The sequence below is a fragment of the Mixophyes fleayi genome, chromosome 2 (assembly GCF_038048845.1).
Source record: "Mixophyes fleayi isolate aMixFle1 chromosome 2, aMixFle1.hap1, whole genome shotgun sequence".
NCBI classification, from domain to species: Eukaryota; Metazoa; Chordata; class Amphibia; order Anura; family Limnodynastidae; genus Mixophyes; species Mixophyes fleayi.
In genome coordinates, this window is record NC_134403.1 from 259,898,372 (window position 1) to 259,921,815 (window position 23,444).

Consider the following 23,444-nt stretch of genomic DNA (forward strand, 5'->3'; position numbering starts at 1 on the left):
CTTTCAGGGCTTTATGAATGAGCTTTTTCAAGACCTCTTGTATCAATCCATAGTCATCTACTTGCACGACATCCTCATCTTTCCTCAAGATCTAGTATCTCATCGCAGTAATGTACTGGAAGTCCTCTCTCGTATCCGAGAAAATCATCTGTTTTGCAAATTAGAAAAATGCACCTTCGAGCAGAAACAAATTCCTTTCCTGGGATATATTATATCTGGCACCGGTCTGCAGATGGACCCCACCAAATAGAAAGCCATACTTGACTGGCCCCAACCTTCTGGTCTTAAGGCCACCCAACGCTTCCTAGGATTCTCCAATTATTATCGTCAATTCATCAAAGGTTATTCTTCTCTTGTGGCTCCCATCACTGCATTGACCCGTAAATCTGCTGATGCTAGCATATGGTCCACTGAGGCTATCCAAGCCTTTATATTATTAAAGTCTCTCTTCTCATCTGCACCCATTCTTCAACAGCCGGATTGTTCACGTCCGTTTATCCTTGAAGTAGATTCCTCTTCCTTTGGTACTGGAGCCGTACTGTCACAACGGAGTCCTTCTGGCAAACTTCATCCCTGCGGATTCTTTTCCCGTCGCTTGTTACCTGCTGAGAGGAATTATGGGATTGGCGACAAAGAGCTCCTGGCCATCAAGTTGGCTCTCTCCGAATGGAGACATCTACTAGAAGGGGCGCAATTTCCAATCACCATATATACCGACCACAAGAATTTGCTTTACTTACCTACTGCCCGATGTCTAAACCCTCGGCAAGCAAGGTGGTCCTTTTTCTTCTCACGCTTTGATTTCAACATCACCTTTCACTCTGGATCCAAGAATACGAAGGCAGACGCCTTATCTCGCTCTTTTGATCCAGCCGACATGGAACCCTTGGAAGACAATAAATTCATTGTAGACCCCTGCCAAGTATTGGCAACTACACACCTGAACAAGGGTTGCCCTCCGGGCAAAACATTCATCTTGCCACGTCTACGCACTCAACTCCTTAGCTGGGCTCATCACTCTCTCTTCTCTGGGCATGCCGGCATCTGCAAGACCTGGGACTTGTTGTCCCGAAGTTGCTGGTGGCCTTCCTTACTGGACGATGTGAAGAGATTTGTTTCTGCTTGTTCCAAATGTGCTCAACACAAGACCTCTAGGAAAAAGCCTTATGGATGTTTGCTCCCATTACCCATTCCTGATTACCCGTGGTCACAGATCTCAATGGACTTTACACAGACCTTCCTCCTTCCAAATCCTGTACTGTGGTGCTAGTGGTCACGGATCACTTCTCTAAAACAGCCCACTTTATTGCTCTTAAAGGCCTTCCTTCTTACTCCTCCTTAGCGGATATTTTTATTAAAGAAATATTTTGCCTCCATGGCTGTCCTCAACATATTGTTTCCGATCGTGGATCACAATTCATATCAAAATTTTGGAGGTCTTTTTGCAATAAGTCCGGAATTAAGCTTGACTTTTCTTCCGAATATCATCCCCAGTCCAATGGGTCTACGGAGAGAAATAACCAAGAATTAGAGAAATTTCTAAGAATATTTATCTCAAGTAACCAAGATAACTGGGTGGACCTTCTCCCTTGGGCCGAGTTCGCCCATAACAATCATTTCCATGAGGCCATCTCTAACTCCCCCTTTTTTGTTCTTTATGGCTGCCATCCTAGACTACCCACCTTCTCGCAAATCACATCTTCTGAAGTTCCGGCGGTGGACTCTCTGTTTCGTAACTTCTCCGCTATTTGGGAACAGACCAAGATAAATTTAAAGAAAGCAACCACTCGCTCCAAAAAATTCTACGATAAAAGGAGGAGAGTGACCCCAAGTTTTTCAGTCGGTGACAGGTGTCAGCGTTGTACCTCAGGGGTACAACGACCTCTGGCTCTTTTCTGATATTTGGGTATCGATCGATAGAGAAAAGAAATACTAATTTTTGTAAGGGCTGAATACTGATTCTCTTCTGACTGCCCTAGTCAGATATTGCTTTATTTATACAACATTTTATGCTTACATGTACATTTCATGAATTTAGTTCACAGCTGAAAAAGATTATATGTCCATAAATATTCCTGAGAATTAACTAAAACATTCTTGCTTTAACGGTGTCCTTGAGCATCTTATCTTCTTTGTAGCTCTCATAACATTTGTTCTTTAGACACTTCAAGGTCCCCACGTACGCACATCTTTTCCACAGTTCAGCCAGCTCATTAGTTTCTCAGGAACAAAAGCAGAAAAACATCTTATATCAGTATTTTAGCTCAAGTCAATTTTATTCATATTAACTTGTGTTATATATATATTAAAAAGCTTGATCAAACATATTTAGTTTCTTATAATCAATACATTGATTCATACTGCACATTGCTCTCACATAACCCCTCTTTTTATCATACTTTTTAATATCACCTGCATGTCTTTGAGTGTACATAAAGTATTCCTGCACCCGACCTACTTCACTTAATGGAACCTCTTATAGGCCCTAGAAAATGGTAAAGATACATTCAGCAAGGTCTATGGTTTATGCACACAATACTAACTCCTGCTTGTTTAGTATGACAAATGTAGGGGTCTTGTGAGTTCAAAAGGGAATGAAGAATGGGTGGGCAAATATACAGTGCGCTCGGCAAGTGTTTTATCACTTATCTCACAAAGAGGGGATTATTCATTGTGCTGTATATTTTTTAGGGGTAAATTGTCAATATAGCTGAAAAGGTCGGGGGCGCAAAACATTTTATAAGCAATAAAACAGTTCCATAAACTAAGCAGCGTAATAATTATGCATAGTATCAGCACTGGATGTATCAGTACATTTAACATTGCAGATACTGAGGGGGACGCTCCTGTAAACACATCCCACCAATGCTTTTCCAAATCCTCCTTCGATTTGGTAGCCATACCTTTTAACTCATTTCCTTAAATAATAGTTACCGTTTTAGCATGATTATTTGTATAATTTACCTGTTTAAAATGATCATTTAGTAACTTGGTTTCATTAATTATCCTCACTATTATCCCTATATCTAAGGTCAGTTGAGGTAAGGTTAAATTATTATACATGAACATCTTGTCCACCTGTGTCATTTTATCTTTATAGAACATTAGCAACTTCCCTTGCCATTGTAAGTGTGTTACATTTATTAAGCACCCTGAGAACGGGTAAGCTAGTCCATAAGTTTGTGTTATTGCTTCATCATATGTGATGAGGCAAACCATCTGAGGAGCCACCTCTATTAATGTCTCATATTCTTTTTCTTTTGGATGCAATGTCCATATACAAATGCTGGTATTATGCTGTAGTAAACATGGTTCAAAGATAACAGTCTGTTGTGGGCATACTGGTCCCATGTCCTATCACAGAGGTCTAACTTATGTGACCTGTTTTTGTTATCAATATAATGTCCCTTAAATTCAGGTGTCCATAGGTTACCATCCTGCAAGATCATGGGCATAACAATGAACTTACATACTTGAATTTCCACTTTTATTGTGTATATTTCTAAAGTCCCTGCACAGAAGGTTCCTTCACATCTTATTTTTCTTCCATCTAACTCAAACCTTTCTTGGTTGGTCAGATTAAACATTTTTCTATAGAATAATATGTTTCCAGTCATAAGCTTTGCTTGTGCAGTATCCTTCTGCTGCTTTTGATACAAATATTGCAACGTACACTGGGTCCAATTCACAAATTATGTAATGTTTACTTGTGTACTCCAGCTATTGAGTATGGTTCTGTTGTATATCTGCAAAAACTCTTTATCCCACAGTATGTTTTTAGTCAAAGGGTTGAAGACTGTGGGCATCCAATCAGCTTGCATATGAACTATTTTACTGAGATCTGCTCCTGTTTTGCTAAGTTTCGTGTCTATGACCTCAGTATCTATTGTATTCATTATGCCTAATCCCATCCCTGTAGCTCCTAACAAGGTATCATACTACTCCCGCTTGCACTTCTTCTGACTATCTGTCGGGAAAGTAATGTTCCACCTTATTATTGTTCTTTGTTTTCTTATTCCCATCATTAGACATGTAGATGGGACCCTTACAATTGTGTTGGTTACCACCTTAGGCTGTGATTGCAAGATATAAAATCTAAGCCTTAACCCTAATGTGGAATTTTGCATCTGTGTATTATTGGCACAAACTATTACTCCATCTTGATAGTTTGTAGCATTATTGGTTTGGTTATACTTTATAGTATCAGTTCTATTTCCACACTGATCTATTTGCTTCTTTGCCTCATTACTTTCTAGCCATTTCAGAAAAGGCTGCTCACAACATTGAGTTTCATTGGTACCTTTTAGCTCAAAAGTACTATTCAATTCTGCTGCCCATATTATGTGAGTGTGTGTATCTCCTAAAATTTTGTACACCTTTCCACCTTATATTTTTACACTTAATTTGTCACATGGCCAGACAAATTCCTGTGCTCCAGTTCTATCCTCTATCGTATTTTCCATTTCCCAATTTCCATTTTTCAAATAGCTCTTAAAACATGTACCTGCAGTTACATTTCTCCCTATGCTTGAGAGATCTGTAATATTCCATTCGCATATAGTCATATTGTTTTCTGGTAGTTCTTGGTGTATGTAACCTCTGCCTGTAGAATTCGCTATATTATCTTGAAATAAGCCTGGAGTGGCAGACATTACTATAGTCATGTGATGAAAAAGGAAAACATATATGTGCATACTGTGTTGCATTTTTCACATGTTCCGTGTTATCCACATATATTACCTCAATTAGTGGTCAGGATTGGGATCTGGTGCTGTAGCTTTCTTGCAATGACTAGCATGTATCCAAGATCCTTTTCCTTCCAGTTTCACTGAAGTGGAGGTAATTAGTAGGACTTGGTATGGTCCTTCAAATCTGGGTTCCAAGGTCCTTCTGACGTGCCTTTTTACGAAGACGTAATCTCCTGGCTTCAAAGAATGGGTACCAGATAGGCTGTATTAGAAGAGAACACTAGACCATGCACTTTAGTTAATTGTCTTTGTAACTCTCCCATATAAGTCACCATATTGCCATAGTTATGTTTCATCTGTTGTGGAAAATAGCACCCTGTTTTGGGTGGCCCACCAAACAATATTTCATAAGGACTTAACTTAGTTTTTTTATTTGGGGTTATTCTTACAGAATAGAGAGCTAAGGGCAGACATTCTACCCAGGATTTACCAGTTTCTCTCATAGCTTTCTGTATTTTTAATTTTAGTGTCCCATTCATTCTTTCCACTTTTCCACTACTTTGAGGGTGGTATGGTGTGTGAAAGGCCTGTGTAATACCCATTCCCGCCATGATAGCTTGCATTATGTCTCCTGTAAAATGTGTCCCTCTATTAGACTCAATGATCTCCGGGACCCCGTATCTGCACACTATCTCGGCTAGTAATTTCCTTGCCGTATTTTTAACTGTTGCTTTGGCCACTGGATAGGCCTCCACCCACCCCGAGAAGAGGTCAATGCAAACCAGCACATATTCATACACCCCACTTTTTGGTAACTGTATGTAGTCAATTTGTAACCTCTGAAAGTGGTACAGAGGTTTGGGTGTCACTTTTCCCAGAACTGGTACAGTGTTACCGGGGTTATTTGTTCCACATATAACACATGCCTTCACATGATTAGCGGCTATTACACTGAATCCAGGTGCAATCCAGTGCTTAAATACTAGGCTAGTGATACCATCTTTGGACACGTGAGTTGGTCCATGTATGAGGGCTGCCATTACAGAGTACAATGCTCGGGGTAAGCAGCATTTGTCTGGGGTAGCCCATATTCCATTCTGTGCTACTGCTCCCCTTTTTTCCCACTCTCCCTTTTCCGTGGGCATTGCTTGTTTCTGTAATTGTTTCAACACCTGCAAGTCTATTGGTTTTCCCTGATCTAGGGCAACCTCATAGTATATGGCTACTGCTTTTAAAGCTGCATCCTTGGCTGCTTTATCTGCTAATCTATTACCTTTTACTTCAAATGTTTGCTCCTTAGTGTGTGCTTTTACCTTTAAAATAGCCACTTCTGTAGGGGCTGCTAAGGCCTCAAATAATGCTTTTATGAGGCTTGCATGCTTTATTGGCTTACCATTTGCCCCCAGGAAGTTCCGGCTACGCCATATGGGGCCAAAATCATGTGCTACCCCAAAAGCATACCTGGAGTCTGTGTATATATTAGCTCTCTGCCCTTCAGCCATAATACAGGCATCTATTAGGGCTTGGAGTTCTGCCTCCTGTGCTGATTGCCCTGGGCTTAGAGCCTCTTGGACGAGTATTTGCTGTTCAGTAGTTACAGCATACCCTGTTTTGGGTTGCCCCTCATGGTAATATCGGGAACCGTCCACAAATAAGATTATATCTGGATTGGTTAGTGGTTCCTCAAACACATTGGGAAGCCCTTGATGTTCAGAATCCATTAAAGCTAAACAGTCCTGAGAAAAATTTGTAGTGTATTTTAAGCCCTGTGCATTGAACTTCTCACTGAAGTCATCATTCTCATCATTATGGCTATTTCCCAGACTACTCCCCTCTTTTGAATCCTTTTCTTCATCCTGTGGTAACAGGGTGGCTGGATTTAAAACTGTACACCTTTTAATGGTTAGGTTACTCGGACTTAATAATGCAACCTCATATTTAGTAAGTCTGGCAGTTGACAGATGTTTGGTTTTAGCTTGATTTAATATTTCTGTTACTGCATGTGGTACTTTTAATGTGAGGGAGTGATCTAACACTATATCTCCCACTTTGTCTTTTAGCAGAGCAGCCGCAGCTACTGCTCTTATGCATGAAGCTGAACCTCTGATTACAGGGTCTAGTTTTCCTGAGTAATACCCCAAAGGTCATTGTTTGCCACCGTGTTCTTGGGTTAATACACCATGTGCAAAGCACTTTTGCTCATGGCAGAATAATACAAAGGGTTTATCATAGTTTGGCAGCCCCAAAGCTGGTGCTTGTAAAATGATTGCCTTTACTTGGAGAAAAACATCAACCTGATGTTCTGTGAGCTTTAACAGGCCTTTGTTATTACCCTTGGTGGCTTCATACAGAGGGTCTAATAATGCAGAGATGTTGGGTATCCATTCTCTGCAATAACCTACCAGGCCTAAAAAAAGCTCTTAGCTTTCGTACCGTGGTGGGCACAGGAACATCTTTTATAGTATTTATTCTGTCTGCTGTAAGGTGTTTTGTTCCTTTTCCTATACAGTGTTCCAAAAAGATTACTTGGGATTGTGCCACATGCAATTTATCCTTGCTTACTTTACATCCTACCTTGTGGAGAAACATGAGTAATTTTACAGTTTCTTTTTTGCATTTTTGATCATCTGCTGCACATAATAACAAGTCATCTACATATTGTAACAGTCTTGTCTCTGGATACTGTGGTTGCCATTGCTGCATTACTGTTTGTAAGGCTTCTGAAAAGGCCGATGGAGAGGTAGCCCCTCCTTGGGGTAACCTAGTCGAACAATACTGCTTTCCATATACTGTAAATGCTGTAATTGGCTGGCTTTCAGCTGCCAGAGGTACAGAAAAGAAGGCATTTGCTAAATCAATCACTGTAAAGGACTCTGCTGTTTGTGGTATTTCATTGAGTAGGGTGTGTGGATTTGGTACAATGAGTGTATCTATTATCAACCTTTTGTTTACCTCCCGTAAGTCATGCACCATCCGGTATTGTGTTTTTACCCCTATTGCCCTTTCAGTGGGGGTAACCCCTATTGCCCTTATCTTAACTGGAAAAAAGGGCGTATTCCAGGGTGATCTGCATTCACAAAGTACCCAAACATCCAGGTATTGTTGTACCTGATTAGCAATAGCCTCTTTTTGCTCCTGACTCAATAGGTACTGTTTACAGGAGAAGGGTACTGCTGTATCTCTTAATTTTAAACCTACTGGTTCCACCTCAAGAATACCTACATCAGTTTTTCCTTTTGACCATAGTGTCTCTGGTATGGAAGATAATTCTTCTTGCAAATACACACGACCATTTCTAAAGTGTATTGAGGCATGTAATTTGGATAGTAAATCAGCCCCTAAAAGGTTGGCTGGACATTTGGCAGACACTAAGAATTTTACATGTACTGGATAACCACACCCTTCTACCTGTACTGGGAGGGGGTGTGTTTCCCGTAACCCCACAGGTTGGCCTGTTAGCCCTGTGGTCAAGACCATATTATCAGATAGATTTTTATCAAGAGAGGGGTTATATTTTAAAACAGACCGGCCTGCTCCAGTATCAACTAAACATTCAGCTTTCAACTTATTATCAATTGTAACTGTTATTTGACCTTGAGGTCCTGATTGATCAACCACCTCCCCTTTTGATACCAGAATGCCTGCTTCCTATTCTGTTTTGTTATCCGCCCCTTCAAGAGGAGGGGGGGAGGGAACTTGTTTTGTCTTTTTAACCATTCCTGATATTTTACACAATTTCTTTTCATGTGTCCTGGTTTTTTACAAAAGAAACATAGTCCTTCTGCTGGTTTTCTGAAGGAGGCATTGCCTCTTTTCTTTTCAGAATCCATTACAAATATTGTGGTAGGTTGTTTTTTACGTTTCTCATCCTCCCTGTCCTCTATGGCTCTTAGGACCTCCAACATAGCAGTGGTGTCCATACTTCCTGCTTCTGGTCGAGCCTGCAGCAGTTTTTCCCTTAATTGGGGTTTTAATCCTGTCATAAAACAGTTTTTCAACAGAACCCTTTCTCTAGGCAGTTGAGTGCCAAAACCTGCATCCTCATGGTGACTAAAGCACATATCATACCAATCCGTACTGCTTTGTTGAGGACCCTGCCTCAGATCTGTTCCTACCGGTATGAGGGCTTGTTGCTGATCCCCCCATGCTGTCAGACGCTCAACAAATGCTACCCCCGATTCTACTGTTTTTAAGTCATCAGGGAGGGCTGCATTAACCATTGCAATCACATTTACGGTGGCGCTGGTACCCATAACTATTTTACATATTTGTTCCATGTCACTCCAGCAAGCATCATATATAACCCTTACTCTACCAAGGTAGGCAGCGCATTGCTTAGGCGCTTTTCTTGGGTCTGGGCATTTATCCATTATATCCCTTGTCTCAGAGGGAGTCCAAGGTCTATGCTGGGTGGCTGTTCTGGCTATAGCCATAACTCCAGCTGCATTTAGTTGTGAGGTCTGTTGAGTGGACACAGGGAATATTTTGATATTATCATTATTCCCAACTTTTGGTACACATGGGGGATCATCAAATTCCTTTTTACGTCCACATACTAGGCACTCATACTCATTAGCTGGGACACACCATTGGCAATTTTGGCATACCTGTCCCGCTGGTTCCTTCAATTCAGGTTTTTCCCCCACATATGGTGGTGGGTGAGTCTGAATTGGGAGTGCGTATCCCAATCTATCGGGAAGCCTTCTGTGGCGTTGCTCTCTTTCCAATATGGGAGGGGCACTCAGTGAACTGGATTATTCCCCAGAAAGTTGTGGATACATTTTGGGGATTATTGGGGATAGGGTTGGGGGTGGCATCGGGGGTTGTAACCCCTTGCCCTTTGTTCTTTTCTTAGTTTTCTTCCCTTTTATGGGAGAAATGGTGAGAGGTTCTGTTTCCTCTCCACTTTCATTGTCAAAATCTACCCATCCCGTAGTGCTCCCTGTTTCCCACTTTTCTATTTCCTCGGCCAATTGTTTCCATTTAATACATTGTTCTAGATAGCCCCCTTTTAACAATTGTTTATGATATCCTTTGTCAATTTTTTCCATTTGTCTGCTTTTAGCGTCCCCTGTTTAGGAAATCCTGCCGCCTTAAAAACGTTTTCAATGCCTGTAGTGAGGGAGCTACCCCCATGCTTGTAAGCATATTCCCAGGGGGTACACCCCCAATAATTTTCTGAATCCTCATCGGTCCTAGACTCTTTATTACCCATATCTGGGTACACTTTATGTCTTTACTCTTAGCGGACCGTCAGATAATTATATTTTTATCTTTATTGTTTATATTAAGGCAGGATTACCAAGGGGATAACAAATCTGTGGGGTTTAATCCTCATTTTATATTGAAGACTACTTTTATGCAAAGTATAAGAAATAATATTGCTATTACACAGCTAAGTATTATTATTCCTTCTGGGCAAGTTAGAGATATCCACCTTCTATTCTCTGTACACATTCTTTCAATTACTCTCTATTTGGCATGCTCATAACCCTTGGGCCATACTTGACCTATGTCACAGTGTTGTGGCTGATGTTGGCTATTTATCAATTTATATTGTTTCCTTCCTAGTCCTGAGAACAATACCTTGGAATTTATGGTACAGGGTAAAATATCACACAGTATCCAATCTTCCCCTACTTTTGCCAGGACTACACTACATACATATTTCCTTTCTGACATGTCACTGAAAACGTGCTGAAAAGAAAACCCTTTTTCCTAAAAACACTCTCTTTTGTTAGTTATACAATACATACACACATGAGTAATACATATACTTAAATAACCACAAAGGGGTTATATAATGTCCAGAGTCGGGTCTTCGTCAATCCAAACAAAGTCCCCCGGACTTGTTACCTACCCCACTTCCCCAAGGACAGAACTCTTTAAGAGTAAAAATAAAGCTTTTTACTCACCATATGGATTTCTGTTTCTCTGTCCTTTTGGATAGGGTGGTTCCTGGTGCCGGAGGGTTGGATGTATTGAAGATCCCGGACGAGCCCGCACTGAAACTGTCAGCGTTGTACCTCAGGGGTACAACGACCTCTGGCTCTCTTCTGATATGTGGGTATCGATCGATAGAGAAAAGAAATACTCAGTTTTGTAAGGGCTGAATACTGATTCTCTTCTGACTGCCCTAGCCAGATATTGCTTTATTTATACAACATTTTATGCTTACATGTACATTTCATGAAATTAGTTCACAGCTGAAAAAGATTATATTTCCATAAATATTTCTGACAATTAACTAAAACATTCTTGCTTTAACGGTGTCCTTGAGCATCTTATCTTCTTTGTAGCTCTCATAACATTTGTTCTTTAGACACTTCAAGGTCCCCACGTACGGAAATCTTTTCCACAGTTCAGCCAGCTCATTAGTTTCTCAGGAACAAAAGCAGAAAAACATCTTATATCAGTATTTTAGCTCAAGTCAGTTTTATTCATATTAACTTGTGTTATATATATTAAAAAGCTTGATCAAACATATTTAGTTTCTTATAATCAATACATTGATTCATACTGCACATTGCTCTCACACAGGGTATGGCTATCCACCCAAAACATTCGTTTAAAGGTTTCCAGTAAAAAATTTGCTCCCAAGTTCATTGGCCCATTCGCTATTTCTGACATTATTAATCCCGTAGCCTTTAGATTGAGTCTGCCTCCCTCTTTACGCATACCTAATGTTTTTCATGTCTCCTTGTTAAAACCGATGGTAACCAACAGATTCTCCACCTCATCCAGAACTCCTCCTCCTGTTGTGGATCGGGATTAAGTCGAATACGAGATTAAAACTATCCTAGATTCTCGTAAAGTTCAAGGTGCTATACAGTTCTTGGTGGATTGGAAGGGTTACGGCCCTGAGGAGCGCTCATGGGCAAGAGCCATTGATCTGCATGCTCCCCGTCTACTTAAATTATTCCATAAAAAATTTCCCTTAAAACCCTATTAAGTGTTCGGAGTCCACCTTTATGGCAGGGGGTACTGTAACGGACTTACCTTCTCCCCCGCCCCGGAAGCCGCACTTCCGCATCCAACACCACGTGACCGCACCCGGAGGCGTTCACATGACCGCAACCTAGAGGCGGGGATTTTGAATCCCTGTCAGGATAAAAACCTCACTCTGACACTCGCTGAGTGTCAGAGCAACACTTACCTGTTCCTGGCTCCTGTGCTTCGTGGATTGCTGTGTCTTCCAGTCTCCTGTGTCTTCCTGTGTGCTGATCTCTGCCTGTTTGACTTCCCTGGCTCTCCTATCCCTGTGTACCGACCCGGCTTGCTGACCATTCCTCTGTTCTTGTGACCCGTGTACTGAACCTGGCTTGTTGACTCGGAGTTGCCTCCTGATTCTGCCTGACTCCATTCCTGTGTACCGTACCGGCTTGTCTGACTCTGCAACCTCCGCTCCACTCCGCTGTACTACATCTTGGGGTGAACCTGAGGACTGCGACCTGCGACTCCTGGCACTAAAGCCCACCCCACCTTGCGGCGGTTCTTGGTGAACACCGGGGAGATCGTTAGACTCTGCACCTCAGGTAAGCCAGCGCTAATCAAGATTAGTAGTAGTAGTATCTAGAATCTGTTACTGTATTGAGGAAAGTATCAGAGGAACCTGCATTGCCCAGGAGTGTGGCACGATCGCGTCTAAACTCCGCTAAGCGGCTTCTCACTTCCGAGTGTGTGACGTCATGCGTCACGCGTGACCCAACGTAAGTTTTGCTGCATTAGGCAAGTCCATCTTGCACCACTTTTCTTTTCTGTCACTGAAGTGTGGCAATGTTTCCTAGAGGGGCTATGAACTTCCGTGTGTTTGTGCCGTTGCTCTGTCGCTTCGTATACAGCCAGCTCACTGCAGTCTTTGGCCGACAGTGGATGAAAATAATATTGTGACCTGTGAAGTGGTCAAAATTGAGTGGAATTGACTGTAGATCCAAAACCAAAACACAGGGGGTCAGTGAACATTTCTACTTGTAATGTGTCCTTAGATTGTGATTTTTAGACAACAAACATCTTGTTTTGCTGTGTCAGTACATGAGTCTCTCTGGCTCTGCTATACTTTTTTTTAAGGCTGTTTCTACATATTGTGTAAGAATTTCCTGTTTCCTTTTGACTCATTATCTTAAGCTGGGTACACACTACAAAAATTTTAGACCAATTTGTTGTCTCTAACGATTGTATAAACGACTGAAGTCCCGACCAGCCTGCCGATTCAGGTACACACTATACCCAATTACCTTCAGATCTCTGCTCTTCTTCTGTCATAACCATCAGCTACAAGTGACAGCTGCCCTGGGTGTCACTGGGTAAGTGCTCAAAGAACTTTGTAAGATTCAGAAGCCAAGATGTTAATTTCCACACTGCTACATAAGATAACAGTGTTTCAGCAAAGGTTGACTGCAGGTCAGACACCAGCTCCGTACTCATATTTGTTTTAACGCTGATACTGATAATCATGCCGGCACCTGTGACTTATCACCAGACTCTGTGTCAAGAGCATAATTTATGCACTGCAGTAACTTCTCCTAATGCGCTATACACTTCGTTTGTGCTTAGATCTCCTGCTCTGAATACACTGCTGCCCTAGCTGTTAATTTACTCATTCCTGACAGTTCTCCCAGAGCCCGGATGACCCATTTATTGCTGGCCTAATTTACCTAAAGTTACCTTTGAGGGAGTGAAGATCTTCCAGCAGGAAGTGTTGTTCAGCTGAACAGAACGGCGTGTGATGGACACAGTGACAGGCTGCATACATGTTAGGATAGATATGCGGTGGAAAGGCTGCACAGACACAGTGACAGGCTGCTATCTCTCTCTGGGCAGACAGTGATTGGAGCGACAAAAATCAAACAGTACGACCAACCAGATGAAGCGATTATCGGCAGTTTGGGACGACTTTGAATCATCGGGTAAGTATACACACTCACAGATATCTGGCCAATCAGTCATATACAGGTGTGGGCTGACGGACGTCAGCCCGGGGGGCACACTCCGCACAGGCGGCCGCATCACATGACACGTGATGCGGCCGTGTCATTAATGACATTTATATTACTTCTGGTGGGCGGCCGGCCCTAACAGCCGTGATTCTGAGGGGCCCGGGGGGCCGATGCCCCCCTGCCCTCCGGCCCAGCCCGCCCCTGGTCATATATCGTTTGATTGGCCCGATAATCTGCTGAAAACAGTGTAGTGTGTACCCAGCTTTACTGAACAACTTGAGTCTTGCACCTAAATCTCTTCCTTCGTCTTGCTAAAAATAATTGAATATTAATCACTAAAGTAGTGGGAGAATACTTTTAAAGGCAACTTCTGGTGTGCTGCATTAGTATTTGCAGTTTGTCTCTCCATGGTATGTATCTCGTTTGCTGTTTATTGTATAGTGATGATTTATATAGTCTTCTTAGTGGAATAACGGTCTCTGAATTTCATGCATTTATTCATTGACAACGCTGATTTTTCCCTAACTTATAAACTTTATTAGTTTGTAATACATAAACAGTTGTATATATTTAATATTTTTATCCATCTGTAATGTACCATTCTCTGTTTTGATATCATTTGTCCTATGTCTTATTTAACTTGTCATGTAGCAAGCATTAAATGCTTTGCATTGCAGCCTTTCACTAGTCAACAGAATGTAGTAATTACATATATATATATATATATATATATATATATATATATATATATTGTAATCTGCTGGCAACTGATCTGAAATTAATATTAAATAAAGCCAGTGGCTAGATGTTTAACAACTGTATAGGCCAGTGGTGGGCAAATTGATATACTTCAAGAGCTGCATGTGGGCATAGTGATCAGTTACTCAATCCAATATTGTTATACAGTCTCCATGGGTACATTATATTTTGTCATTTTCTCTTGAACAGTTTTATATTTGCTTTCAGAACATTTGGCTCCTTTTTAATATCTGTACCAATTGTATATTCTTAGGCTTCTATATAAATGAAACTCTTAGAAATTTTATACAGTCTGAGAATTATATCAGTGGAGCAAAAGATTTTATATTGGTGCAAGCTCCCATCTCTATGAAAATAGATCCAATCACTTTCAACAGTGTAGCCAGTCAAACCATGTACATGATGCAAATACAATAAGCTCACTCTCACACACTGCAGCAACCCTGGTAAAATTTCCGAACAAATGTAGCTATGTGAGGTTTACATTAAGACCTATCACTATAAACATCTTGTCACTAGATATATGCCACCTACATGGCAGTGGTTCCCAAACTTTTGCAGTTCGCGGCACCCTTAGAGTCTGCAAATTTTTTCAAGGCATCCCTCCAAAATAATTATTGAGCAGTCCTGTTTTAGAAGTAGTTGGGTCAAAAAATTGTAATAAGTATTTAGGTCAGGACAGAAATACTTATTTAGTTGTATGCAAAAATGCCCCCTCTGCATCCAGACACTCTGCCCTCAGGCACTCTGCCCCCTCTGCATCCAGACACACTGCCCCCTCTGCATCCAGACACACTGCCCCCTCTGCATCCAGACACACTGCCCTCTCTCACACTGCCCCCTCCTCTGCTCTCTGTCATGCTGTCCTCCCTCCTCTGCCCTCTCTCACGCTGCCCCCCTCCTCTGCCCTCTTTCACGCTGTCCCCTCCTCTGCCCTCTGTCACACTGTCTACCTCCACTGCCCCTCTCACGCTGTGTCCCCCTCCACTGCCCTCTCTCACTCTGTGTCCCCCTCCACTGCCCCTCTCATGCTGTGTCCTCCTCCACTGCCCCTCTCATGCTGTGTCCCCCTCCTCTGCCCCTCTCACGCTGTGTCCCCCTCCACTGCCCCTCTCATGCTGTGTCCCCCTCCACTGCCCCTCTCACGCTGTGTCCCCCTCCACTGCCCCTCTCACGCTGTGCCCCTCCTCTGTCCCCTTCCTCTGCCCCGCTGTGCCCCTCCTCTGCCCCGCTGTCACCCTCCTCTGCCCTCTGTCACGCTGTCCCCTCCTCTGCCCCTCTCATGCTGTCCCCTCCTCTGCCCTCTGTCACGCTGTCCCCCTCCTCTGCTCTCTGTCCCCTTCCTCTGCTCCGCTGTCCCCATCCTCTGCTCTCTGTCCCCCCTTCTCTGCCCCGCTATCCCCATTCTCTGCTCTCTGTCCCCCCTTCTCTGCCCTGCTGTCACCATACTCTGCTCTCTGTGCGCCTCCTCTGCCCCGCTGTCCCCATCCTCTGCTCTCTGTCCCCCCTTTTCTGCCCCGCTGTCCCCATCCTCTGCTCTCTGTCCCCCCTTCTCTGCCCGCTGTCCCCATCCTCTGCTCTCTGTCCCCCCTTCTCTGCCCGCTGTCCCCATCCTCTGCTCTCTGTCCCCCTTATCTGCCCTGCTGTCACCATCCTCTGCTCTCTGTCCCCCCTTCTCTGCCCGCTGTCACCATCCTCTGCTCTCTGTCCCCCCTTCTCTGCCCTGCTGTCCCCCCTTCTCTGCCCGCTGTCACCATCCTCTGCTCTCTGTCCCCCCTTCTCTGTCCCGCCGTCCCCATCCTCTGCTCTCTGTCCCCCCTTCTCTGCCCCGCTGTCCCCATCCTCTGCTCTCTGTCCCCCCTTCTCTGCCCCGCTGTCCCCATCCTCTTCTCTCTGTCCCCCCTTCTCTGCCCCGCTGTCCCCATCCTCTGCTCTCTGTTCCCCCTTCTCTGCCCCGCTGTCCCCATCCTCTGCTCTCTGTCCCCCCTTCTCTGCCCCGCTGTCCCCATCCTTTGCTCTCTGTCCCCCCTTCTCTGCCCCGCTGTCCCCATCTTCTGCTCTCTGTCCCCCCTTCTCTGCCCCGCGCCAGCTATAGAAAACAGAAAGAACACAGAAACTTACCAATCCGCCGGGCGCCGGGACCCAGCAGCCTCCTCTCTCCCGCAGCAGCTTGTTACTGACGTCGATATTCAGTGACAGCTGCGGGAGAGAGGAGGCTGCTGGGTCCCGGCGCCCGGCGGATTGGTAAGTTTCTGTGTTCTTTCTTTTTTTTATGTCTGGCCCGCGGCACCCCAGTGACAGCGCCGCGGCACCCCTGGGAGCCTCGGCGCACAGTTTGGGAACCGCCGGCTTAAAGTGTAGTAATTGTTTTAGGTATTTTGACTGTAACTGGTTGCCATGCTTTTAATATGTGACCCAGTATGCTTGGATTTTATTTCTCAATAATTCAGCAGTCCTGGGACCCTATCGATGTACTTGGAATTTACTTTTGAATAACTCAATACTGACATACCAGCATTTGTTTATTTTCAACATATTTAACAGTGGTCATACCCATGTATGATAACACTGCTTTGTTATTGTACCAAGCAGTGGAAGCAAGTAATTTAAAACTTGGTGGTTTTTAAATCATTCTAATCTTGCTAAACATGCCTGTCACAAATAACACTCACTTGAGCTTGCGTGGCGGTTTTGCGTCAAAGGGTTAATCACTACGCAACCACCTGGTTTGTGTAAAAAATAACCCTAAAAATTTTAATTCACGCTCTCTATTAATCCAAAATTGCTACCATCCAGATTTGATTTGACAGGTCACTATGGGGAAGACAGGTTAGGTTACTTTCCTTTAACTTAGAAGAACATCACAATTTATATCTCACTACAACTAATCTTTAAGTAAACCATAGTTATCCTAAGCCAAATACTATTCTTTATTTCAGTTATGTAGCATCTATAATAGCCAAGCTGTCTGTCCATGAGTCTGATAAGAACACAAATACCTTATTAAATGATATTTGATATGAGAAAATGCAATGCTTAATGTAAAATATTTAAGATAACAAAATGACACACAGTAATGTAAAATGATGCAACCAAATTTCTTACAAAATAAAAAGGAGAAATAAAAAAACAAACTCACGAAATGTCATATATGTTGCTGAAGGATACAGAAACAATGGTCACAAATGTACACACAGATATATATGAAATGTGACAACATTACATATAATATTGGGGATAATATGCTATTTCCATGTCTCCACTAAGAAGTTAGAGTTTACTTTTGATATATGTTAGGGGCCTATCTTCACTGATTTTACATACTTACATACATTGATGCCAGCATGAATTATGTGCTTTAGTTATTGGATGAATCTCTTTACTTGGATTACCGTATAGAACAGCTAGTACCCCATTTGGGTTTTCAAAAAGACATTACATCTGGACTGATGCCCTAAATATCAGGTCCAAAGTTATGGCGAAGCTGAATATACATCCTGTTAACACTCACCTGTCACTCTATTTGAGGACATACAACTGAAGCCACAGCATGTTGTATCTTCGTAATTGATAGCAGTCTGTATATTATGTAAATGTATATTATGGGGGGGCGGGACTTTTTAATTTTTTTTAAAATCTGTTGTCTTTAATGACTATTTATTAACGTTTATAACACAATCATTTCTTTCTGTATGTTCTGCTTGGACTTTATTTTGCACATACAGTATGTATCCTATCCTGAAGTGAATTCAAAAGGAGACATTTCTTCAGATCTGCTCCTAGTTGAATAAGGTCCATTTTCAAAAAATGCACAATACATTTGTTTTGTGTGCTTTAATGAATCAGGCCCTATCTGTCTTCCAGCCATACCATAATATTCTCTTCACTGCTACAGCCGAGGCCATACACCTAACAGAAAATCGAACACAGGGTGTTAAGATGGGAGGTACCCAAGTGTTATATTTTGGAACAAAAAACTTGGCACAATATGTCAACAACAGACAATTTTTTGTGATGATTTCACACCTTGTCTATGCATTATGCACATTTTAAAAGCAATGGGCCCATATGGAAATGAGAAGTAATCTGAATAGACGGCCCTAACATGTCCCTTTATCACACAGTTCCTCCTTCATCACACAGTTTCCCCTTCATCAAACTGCTGTCCCCTTCATCAGGCTGCTTCCTCCTTCATCACATGTCCCCCTTTTATCACACTGTCCCTCCTACATCACTCTGTCCCCCTGCATCACACTGTCCCATTTCATTATATTGTCCCCCTTCATCAAACTGCCCCCCTGCATCACACTGTCCCTCTCCATCACGCTGTCCCCCCTGCATCACCCTGTCCCCCTACATTACGATTTCTCCCTGCATCATGCTGTCCCCCCTGGACTGTCCTGAATCCTGAACCTATGGAAACATGCCAAGACATCACTACTGTTTTTTATGTATCACAAACTGTATATAAACCAGGCTCTGGGTCCACTATACAGTCTAATTGACCACAAACTTCAGGATTGAATGACTATGCTGGATCCAGGACGCTTGCGTATGTATCGGCTGTACTTATTCTATTGAATTGTTATATATTGCATCTTGCTGTTAAATCACTTTGTGAGTTGGAACCACACCAAATCGCAGTGGACAATCTTCATTGATTACGACTAAACGAACATAACAATATAATATATATATAACAATATAATATATATATATATATATTTATATATATATATATATATATATATATATATATATCTATCATCATCATCATCATCATCACCATTTATTTAGAAAGTGGCACTAATTCCGCAGCACTGTACAGACTACTCACTCACATCAGTTCCTGCCCCATTGTGGCTTACAGTCTAAATTCCCTAACACACACACACACACACACACACACACACACAGAAAGACACACAGACTAGGGTCGATTTTGTTAGCTGCCAATATACCTACTAGTATGTTTTTGGGGTGTGGGAGGAAACCGCAGCACCCGGAGGAAACCCACGCAAACACAGGGAGAACATACAAACTTCTCACAGATAAGGCCATGGTCGGGAATTGAACTCATGACCCCAGTGCTATAAGGCAGAAGTGCTAACCACTCAGCCATATTAGTGGTCGAAGTGGAAATTTAGAAGTGGTGGTATGGAAAATGGAAGTGAATGGAATTTGATAGCTTTACAGTGAAGGCAGTAGGAGGAGTTGTTTTATGGCATACCAACCCACTTCGACCACTGCATATCTATATATTATACAGTATATATAAGTTGAAACATTATGAATTTGATGTTTGTTACAGTCTATTATGTGGTTAAGGGTAGTGGACTTATTGGTTGTCCCTAGAAAAAGATGGTACTGTACAGTTATATTTGGGGGGAAATTCGTGGACTTACCTCTATATTGGTCCTGAAGGATTCCTGTTCAATGGAAGGGGTTATTAAAACCTGGTTATGGTAGTCACCAGGACAGAGTTTCAGATGGCCAGTTAGTTGGTTACAACATACGTTGCTTTTGGTATTTGGTTATCGGGCAGGGTATCTATGGCTTTTGGCTGCCTGGGGTGCATACCCCTTAAGGTTAAGGTGTTGTAAATGAAAATATATTCTCCACTGCTTGGTGTTGTGTCACTTATTATGGGTTAACATTATATTGACAGAGGGTTAGATTCCCTGTCTAAGGTCATAACAAGGTCTCATCAGCTCCTTCGGCCTCAAGTACCACCTTTATGCTGATGACACTCAACTCTACCTCTCCTCTCCTGATCTCTCTCCCTCCCTTTTTTCCAGGGTATCCGCTTGCCTCTCTGCCATCTCCTCCTGGATGTCCTCTAGATTTCTTAAACTCAATCTTGCTAAAATTGAACTCATTGTCTTTCCTCCCTCTCGTACCTCCTTCCCCTCTGACCTCTCCATCACTGTTGACAACTCATCTATCTCCCCTGTTCCCCAACTCCGCTGCCTAGGTGTCATCCTCGACTCCTCTCTCTCCTTTGCCCCTCACATTCACTCTCTCGCCAAATCCTGCCGTTTCCAGCTTCGCAACATTGCCCGCATTCGGCCCTTCCTCTCCCAGGATGCCACCAAATCTCTCGTCCACTCTCTGATTATCTCTCGCTTGGACTACTGCAACCTTCTACTTATCGGCCTCCCCCTCTCTCATCTCGCTCCCCTTAGATCTGTACTAAACGCCGCTGCTAGGCTTATTTTCCTCTCTCGCCGTTCCACCTCTGTATCCCCACTCTACCAAGCCCTTCACTGGCTCCCCTTCCCCTACAGAATCCTTTTCAAGCTCCTCACTCTGACTTACAAGGCCCTCGCCAACTCCACTGCTCCCTACATCTCTAACCTTATCTCTATTCACACTCCCTCCCGCTCACTGCGATCGTCCAACGATCGTCGCCTCTCTTCCCCTCTGATTACCTCCTCTCACGCACGTATCCAAGACTTCTCCCGCGCCGCTCCCCTCCATTGGAACAAGCTCCCCCGCTTCATCAGAACTTCCCCTAATCTGTCCTCTATCAAACGAACATTAAAAACCCACCTTTTCCTTAAAGCCTTCCAGTCTCATGCCTAAACTCCCACCGGTCGGCTACCTCTCTTTCTCATCCCTTCATCCCTTCTCCCCCTTCCTCGACTCCGTCTCCGTTTCTCCCGTCTCTCCGTCTCATCCATGTGTCTGTCTGTCTTCCCCTCCCTTTAGATTGTTCGCTCCTTTGAGCAGGGCTCTCCTACCTTCTGTTTCCATCACTTTTAACTGCGCTCTCCAGCTACTCAGCTCACCTCCTCTCAGTCCCTCTGCCCCCTGTCTCCTCTCGCTTCTCTCCGCTCCCCTCAGTGACTCTCAACCTGTCATCCGTGCCCACCTTCTTGGGCCATAGTTACCTGCCTATACTCACTTTTCCCCTCCCTCCCTCTCTTTCATGCTGTGCCTGAGCCCCCAGAGTTATAGTGCTTACTGTTACTTGTACTGTGCTGTTTCACCTTGTACTGTGCCATTGTTTGTCCTTGTACGGCGCTACGGATACTTTGTGGCGCCCTATAAAAAATAATAATAATAATAATAATAATAATAATAATAATAATAATAACAACCCAAACGTTTATATATTTGATTTTTCTTGTTTTATTAGTTAATATTTAACTGAAGAAGGAAAAATAAAAAGACAGAGCTGTGTTCTGGCCCCTGTGCCTAATGCTAAATCCAGAAAAGACCAGATGTGCACTAAATTAATTCAAAAGAACTCAGTTATTTGTTTATTGTTTATGTTCAATAGCAATTCCATAATTTTACCATGCAACAATGTCTTTATATTGCATTAAATACTATGCACTCTGCAAAAATTAGTCTGGTGTTCTTCTTTCTCATTTATATATATTTGCTTTTCTGGCAATTATCCGTTATAATATTCAATTTGCAGTACACATTAATTTACTGCAGTGAGAGACCTAAGGTGTTTTATCCTGCTGTTGGTCCAATATCAACAAGCTAATTCATGTAGCGCACACAGGTCATGTCAGACTAATGCACTCTATTTGCTGCCCATGAATTCTATTCTTAATTATCATTAATAGACTGCTGAGATTCTCCTGACCCAGAAACATCTGCAGTGATTCTGTATACTATCCTCATGAGCAAGCAATAATTATAAGTATCTTAAATATTAATCAGCTTCTAGATGTTTTCACTGGTTTAGTTTAGTTAAGTGTTAGTTGGTCCTTTAAATGCTCTTGATTTTTTTTATAGTATGTAGCATGTAGAGGTTTTTTTTTTTGGTGTGCTCCTATAACCTCCTGCCAAGGCCTTTACAATGTCAACCAAAGCTATCAGCCACATCAGTTCCTGAATCTGGTCCAATGTTCCCAGTTGCTTCTCTTTTTCTGCCAAAATGATTGTGTTTCCATATGTTTTTTATTTATCTTCAAAATCTATGAGTAAAGGTTTATCTGCTGCTCTCATCTGTGAAGCTCCCACACTGATACCAGCTATTTCTTCTCTATATAAAGGTAACATTGATCAGCGTCAGTGCTGAGACAGACAGAGTCATGAGGAAGATGTTGCTTTGGGCGGGTAAGAGACACAAATAATATTATATGGTTCTGTGTTGGTGTTTCTATTTTTTCAAAACTGTTGAAAACTGTTTTTGTTACTACATGGACTATGCTTGGTTATACTTTATGTACAGGATATACAATACATAGTTTTACATGTTTTTGAAATCTTTTTGTGATTTCTCTCTCACACAGGTCTATTCCTGCTGCTTAATGTACAGCTGGGTAAGGACATGACGTATTTTTTATGTTCTGTGTGTCTGCCAAGGAGATGACAAAGGAGGTTTTATGAGATTGTATCAGGAATGTGGAGGAGAACGCAGCAGAATTATAAAGCAGATGTAATAGCAGATGTTGTTGCTTGTATTAGGTGATACTGAAGTTTACACATAATTTGTCTTTACTTATTGTTATGCAGTCCACCATAAAACATTTTCAAAATCAGTGAAGTGACCTGAAGCAGACATGCTTTTATAGTGATTAGATATAAATGAGCAAATGCAAGGGTGCTAAAATGCATTTGGATAAGAAGGCATCATATGTGTAAATAGAAAAATAAGTAGAGATGAGCGCACTCGGATTTCTGAAATCCGAGCCCACCCGAACGTTGCCGATCCGAGTCGGATCCGAGACAGATCCGGGTATTGGCGCCAAATTCAAATCTGAAACTGAGGCTCTGACTCATAATCCCGTTGTCGGATCTCGCGATACTCGGATCCTATAAATTCCCCGCTAGTCGCCGCCATCTTCACTCGGGCATTGATCAGGGTAGAGGGAGGGTGTGTTAGGTGGTCCTCTGTCCTGGTAGATCTCGTGCTGTGCTGTTTAGTTCTGTGCTGTGCTGTTTAGTTCTGTGCTGTGCTGTGCTGTGCTGTGTTCTGCAGTATCAGTCCAGTGGTGCTGTGTGCTGTGCTCTGTCCTTCTGAGGTCAGTGGTGCTGCTGGGTCCTGTGCTGTGTCCTGTTCAGTCCAGTGGTGCTGTGTCCTGTGCTCTGTGCTTCT

General features: G+C 42.7%; 2 protein-coding genes across 6 annotated transcripts in view; one reads left to right on the plus strand and one right to left on the minus strand.

Annotated features, from left to right (window-relative positions):
- Positions 1–1,899: 1,899 nt before the first annotated feature.
- On the minus strand, positions 1,900–6,413 carry LOC142138914 (protein NYNRIN-like). Its single transcript, XM_075196023.1, has 2 exons — positions 4,741–6,413; positions 1,900–3,437 (listed from the first exon to the last, which is right to left on the minus strand). Exon 1 carries the CDS (start codon positions 6,407–6,409, stop codon positions 4,928–4,930), a length of 1,482 nt encoding a protein of 493 aa, XP_075052124.1. The 5' UTR covers positions 6,410–6,413; the 3' UTR covers positions 1,900–3,437; positions 4,741–4,927.
- A 6,472-nt stretch (positions 6,414–12,885) lies between these two features.
- The window catches only part of LOC142138915 (acidic mammalian chitinase-like), a 28,962-nt gene continuing 18,403 nt past the window's right edge, over positions 12,886–23,444 (plus strand). Inside the window, exons 1-3 of one of the 5 annotated variants that reach the window (XM_075196027.1) lie at positions 12,886–12,901; positions 22,399–22,462; positions 22,639–22,668. In XM_075196027.1, coding sequence (XP_075052128.1) covers positions 22,438–22,462; positions 22,639–22,668 — 55 coding nt within the window. In that variant the 5' untranslated portion in view covers positions 12,886–12,901; positions 22,399–22,437. Of the gene's footprint in view, positions 12,902–12,973; positions 12,992–13,192; positions 13,595–13,886; positions 14,035–22,398; positions 22,463–22,638; positions 22,669–23,444 lie in introns of those variants that run through there. The other 4 variants (XM_075196026.1, XM_075196025.1, XM_075196024.1 and 1 more) reach the window with 4 other exon arrangements.

What these genes read in the sequence shown, in the direction of transcription:
- LOC142138914 (XM_075196023.1), bottom strand. Translation starts at nt 6,409, where the DNA reads ATGGATTCTGAACATCAAGGGCTTCCCAATGTGTTTGAGGAACCACTA.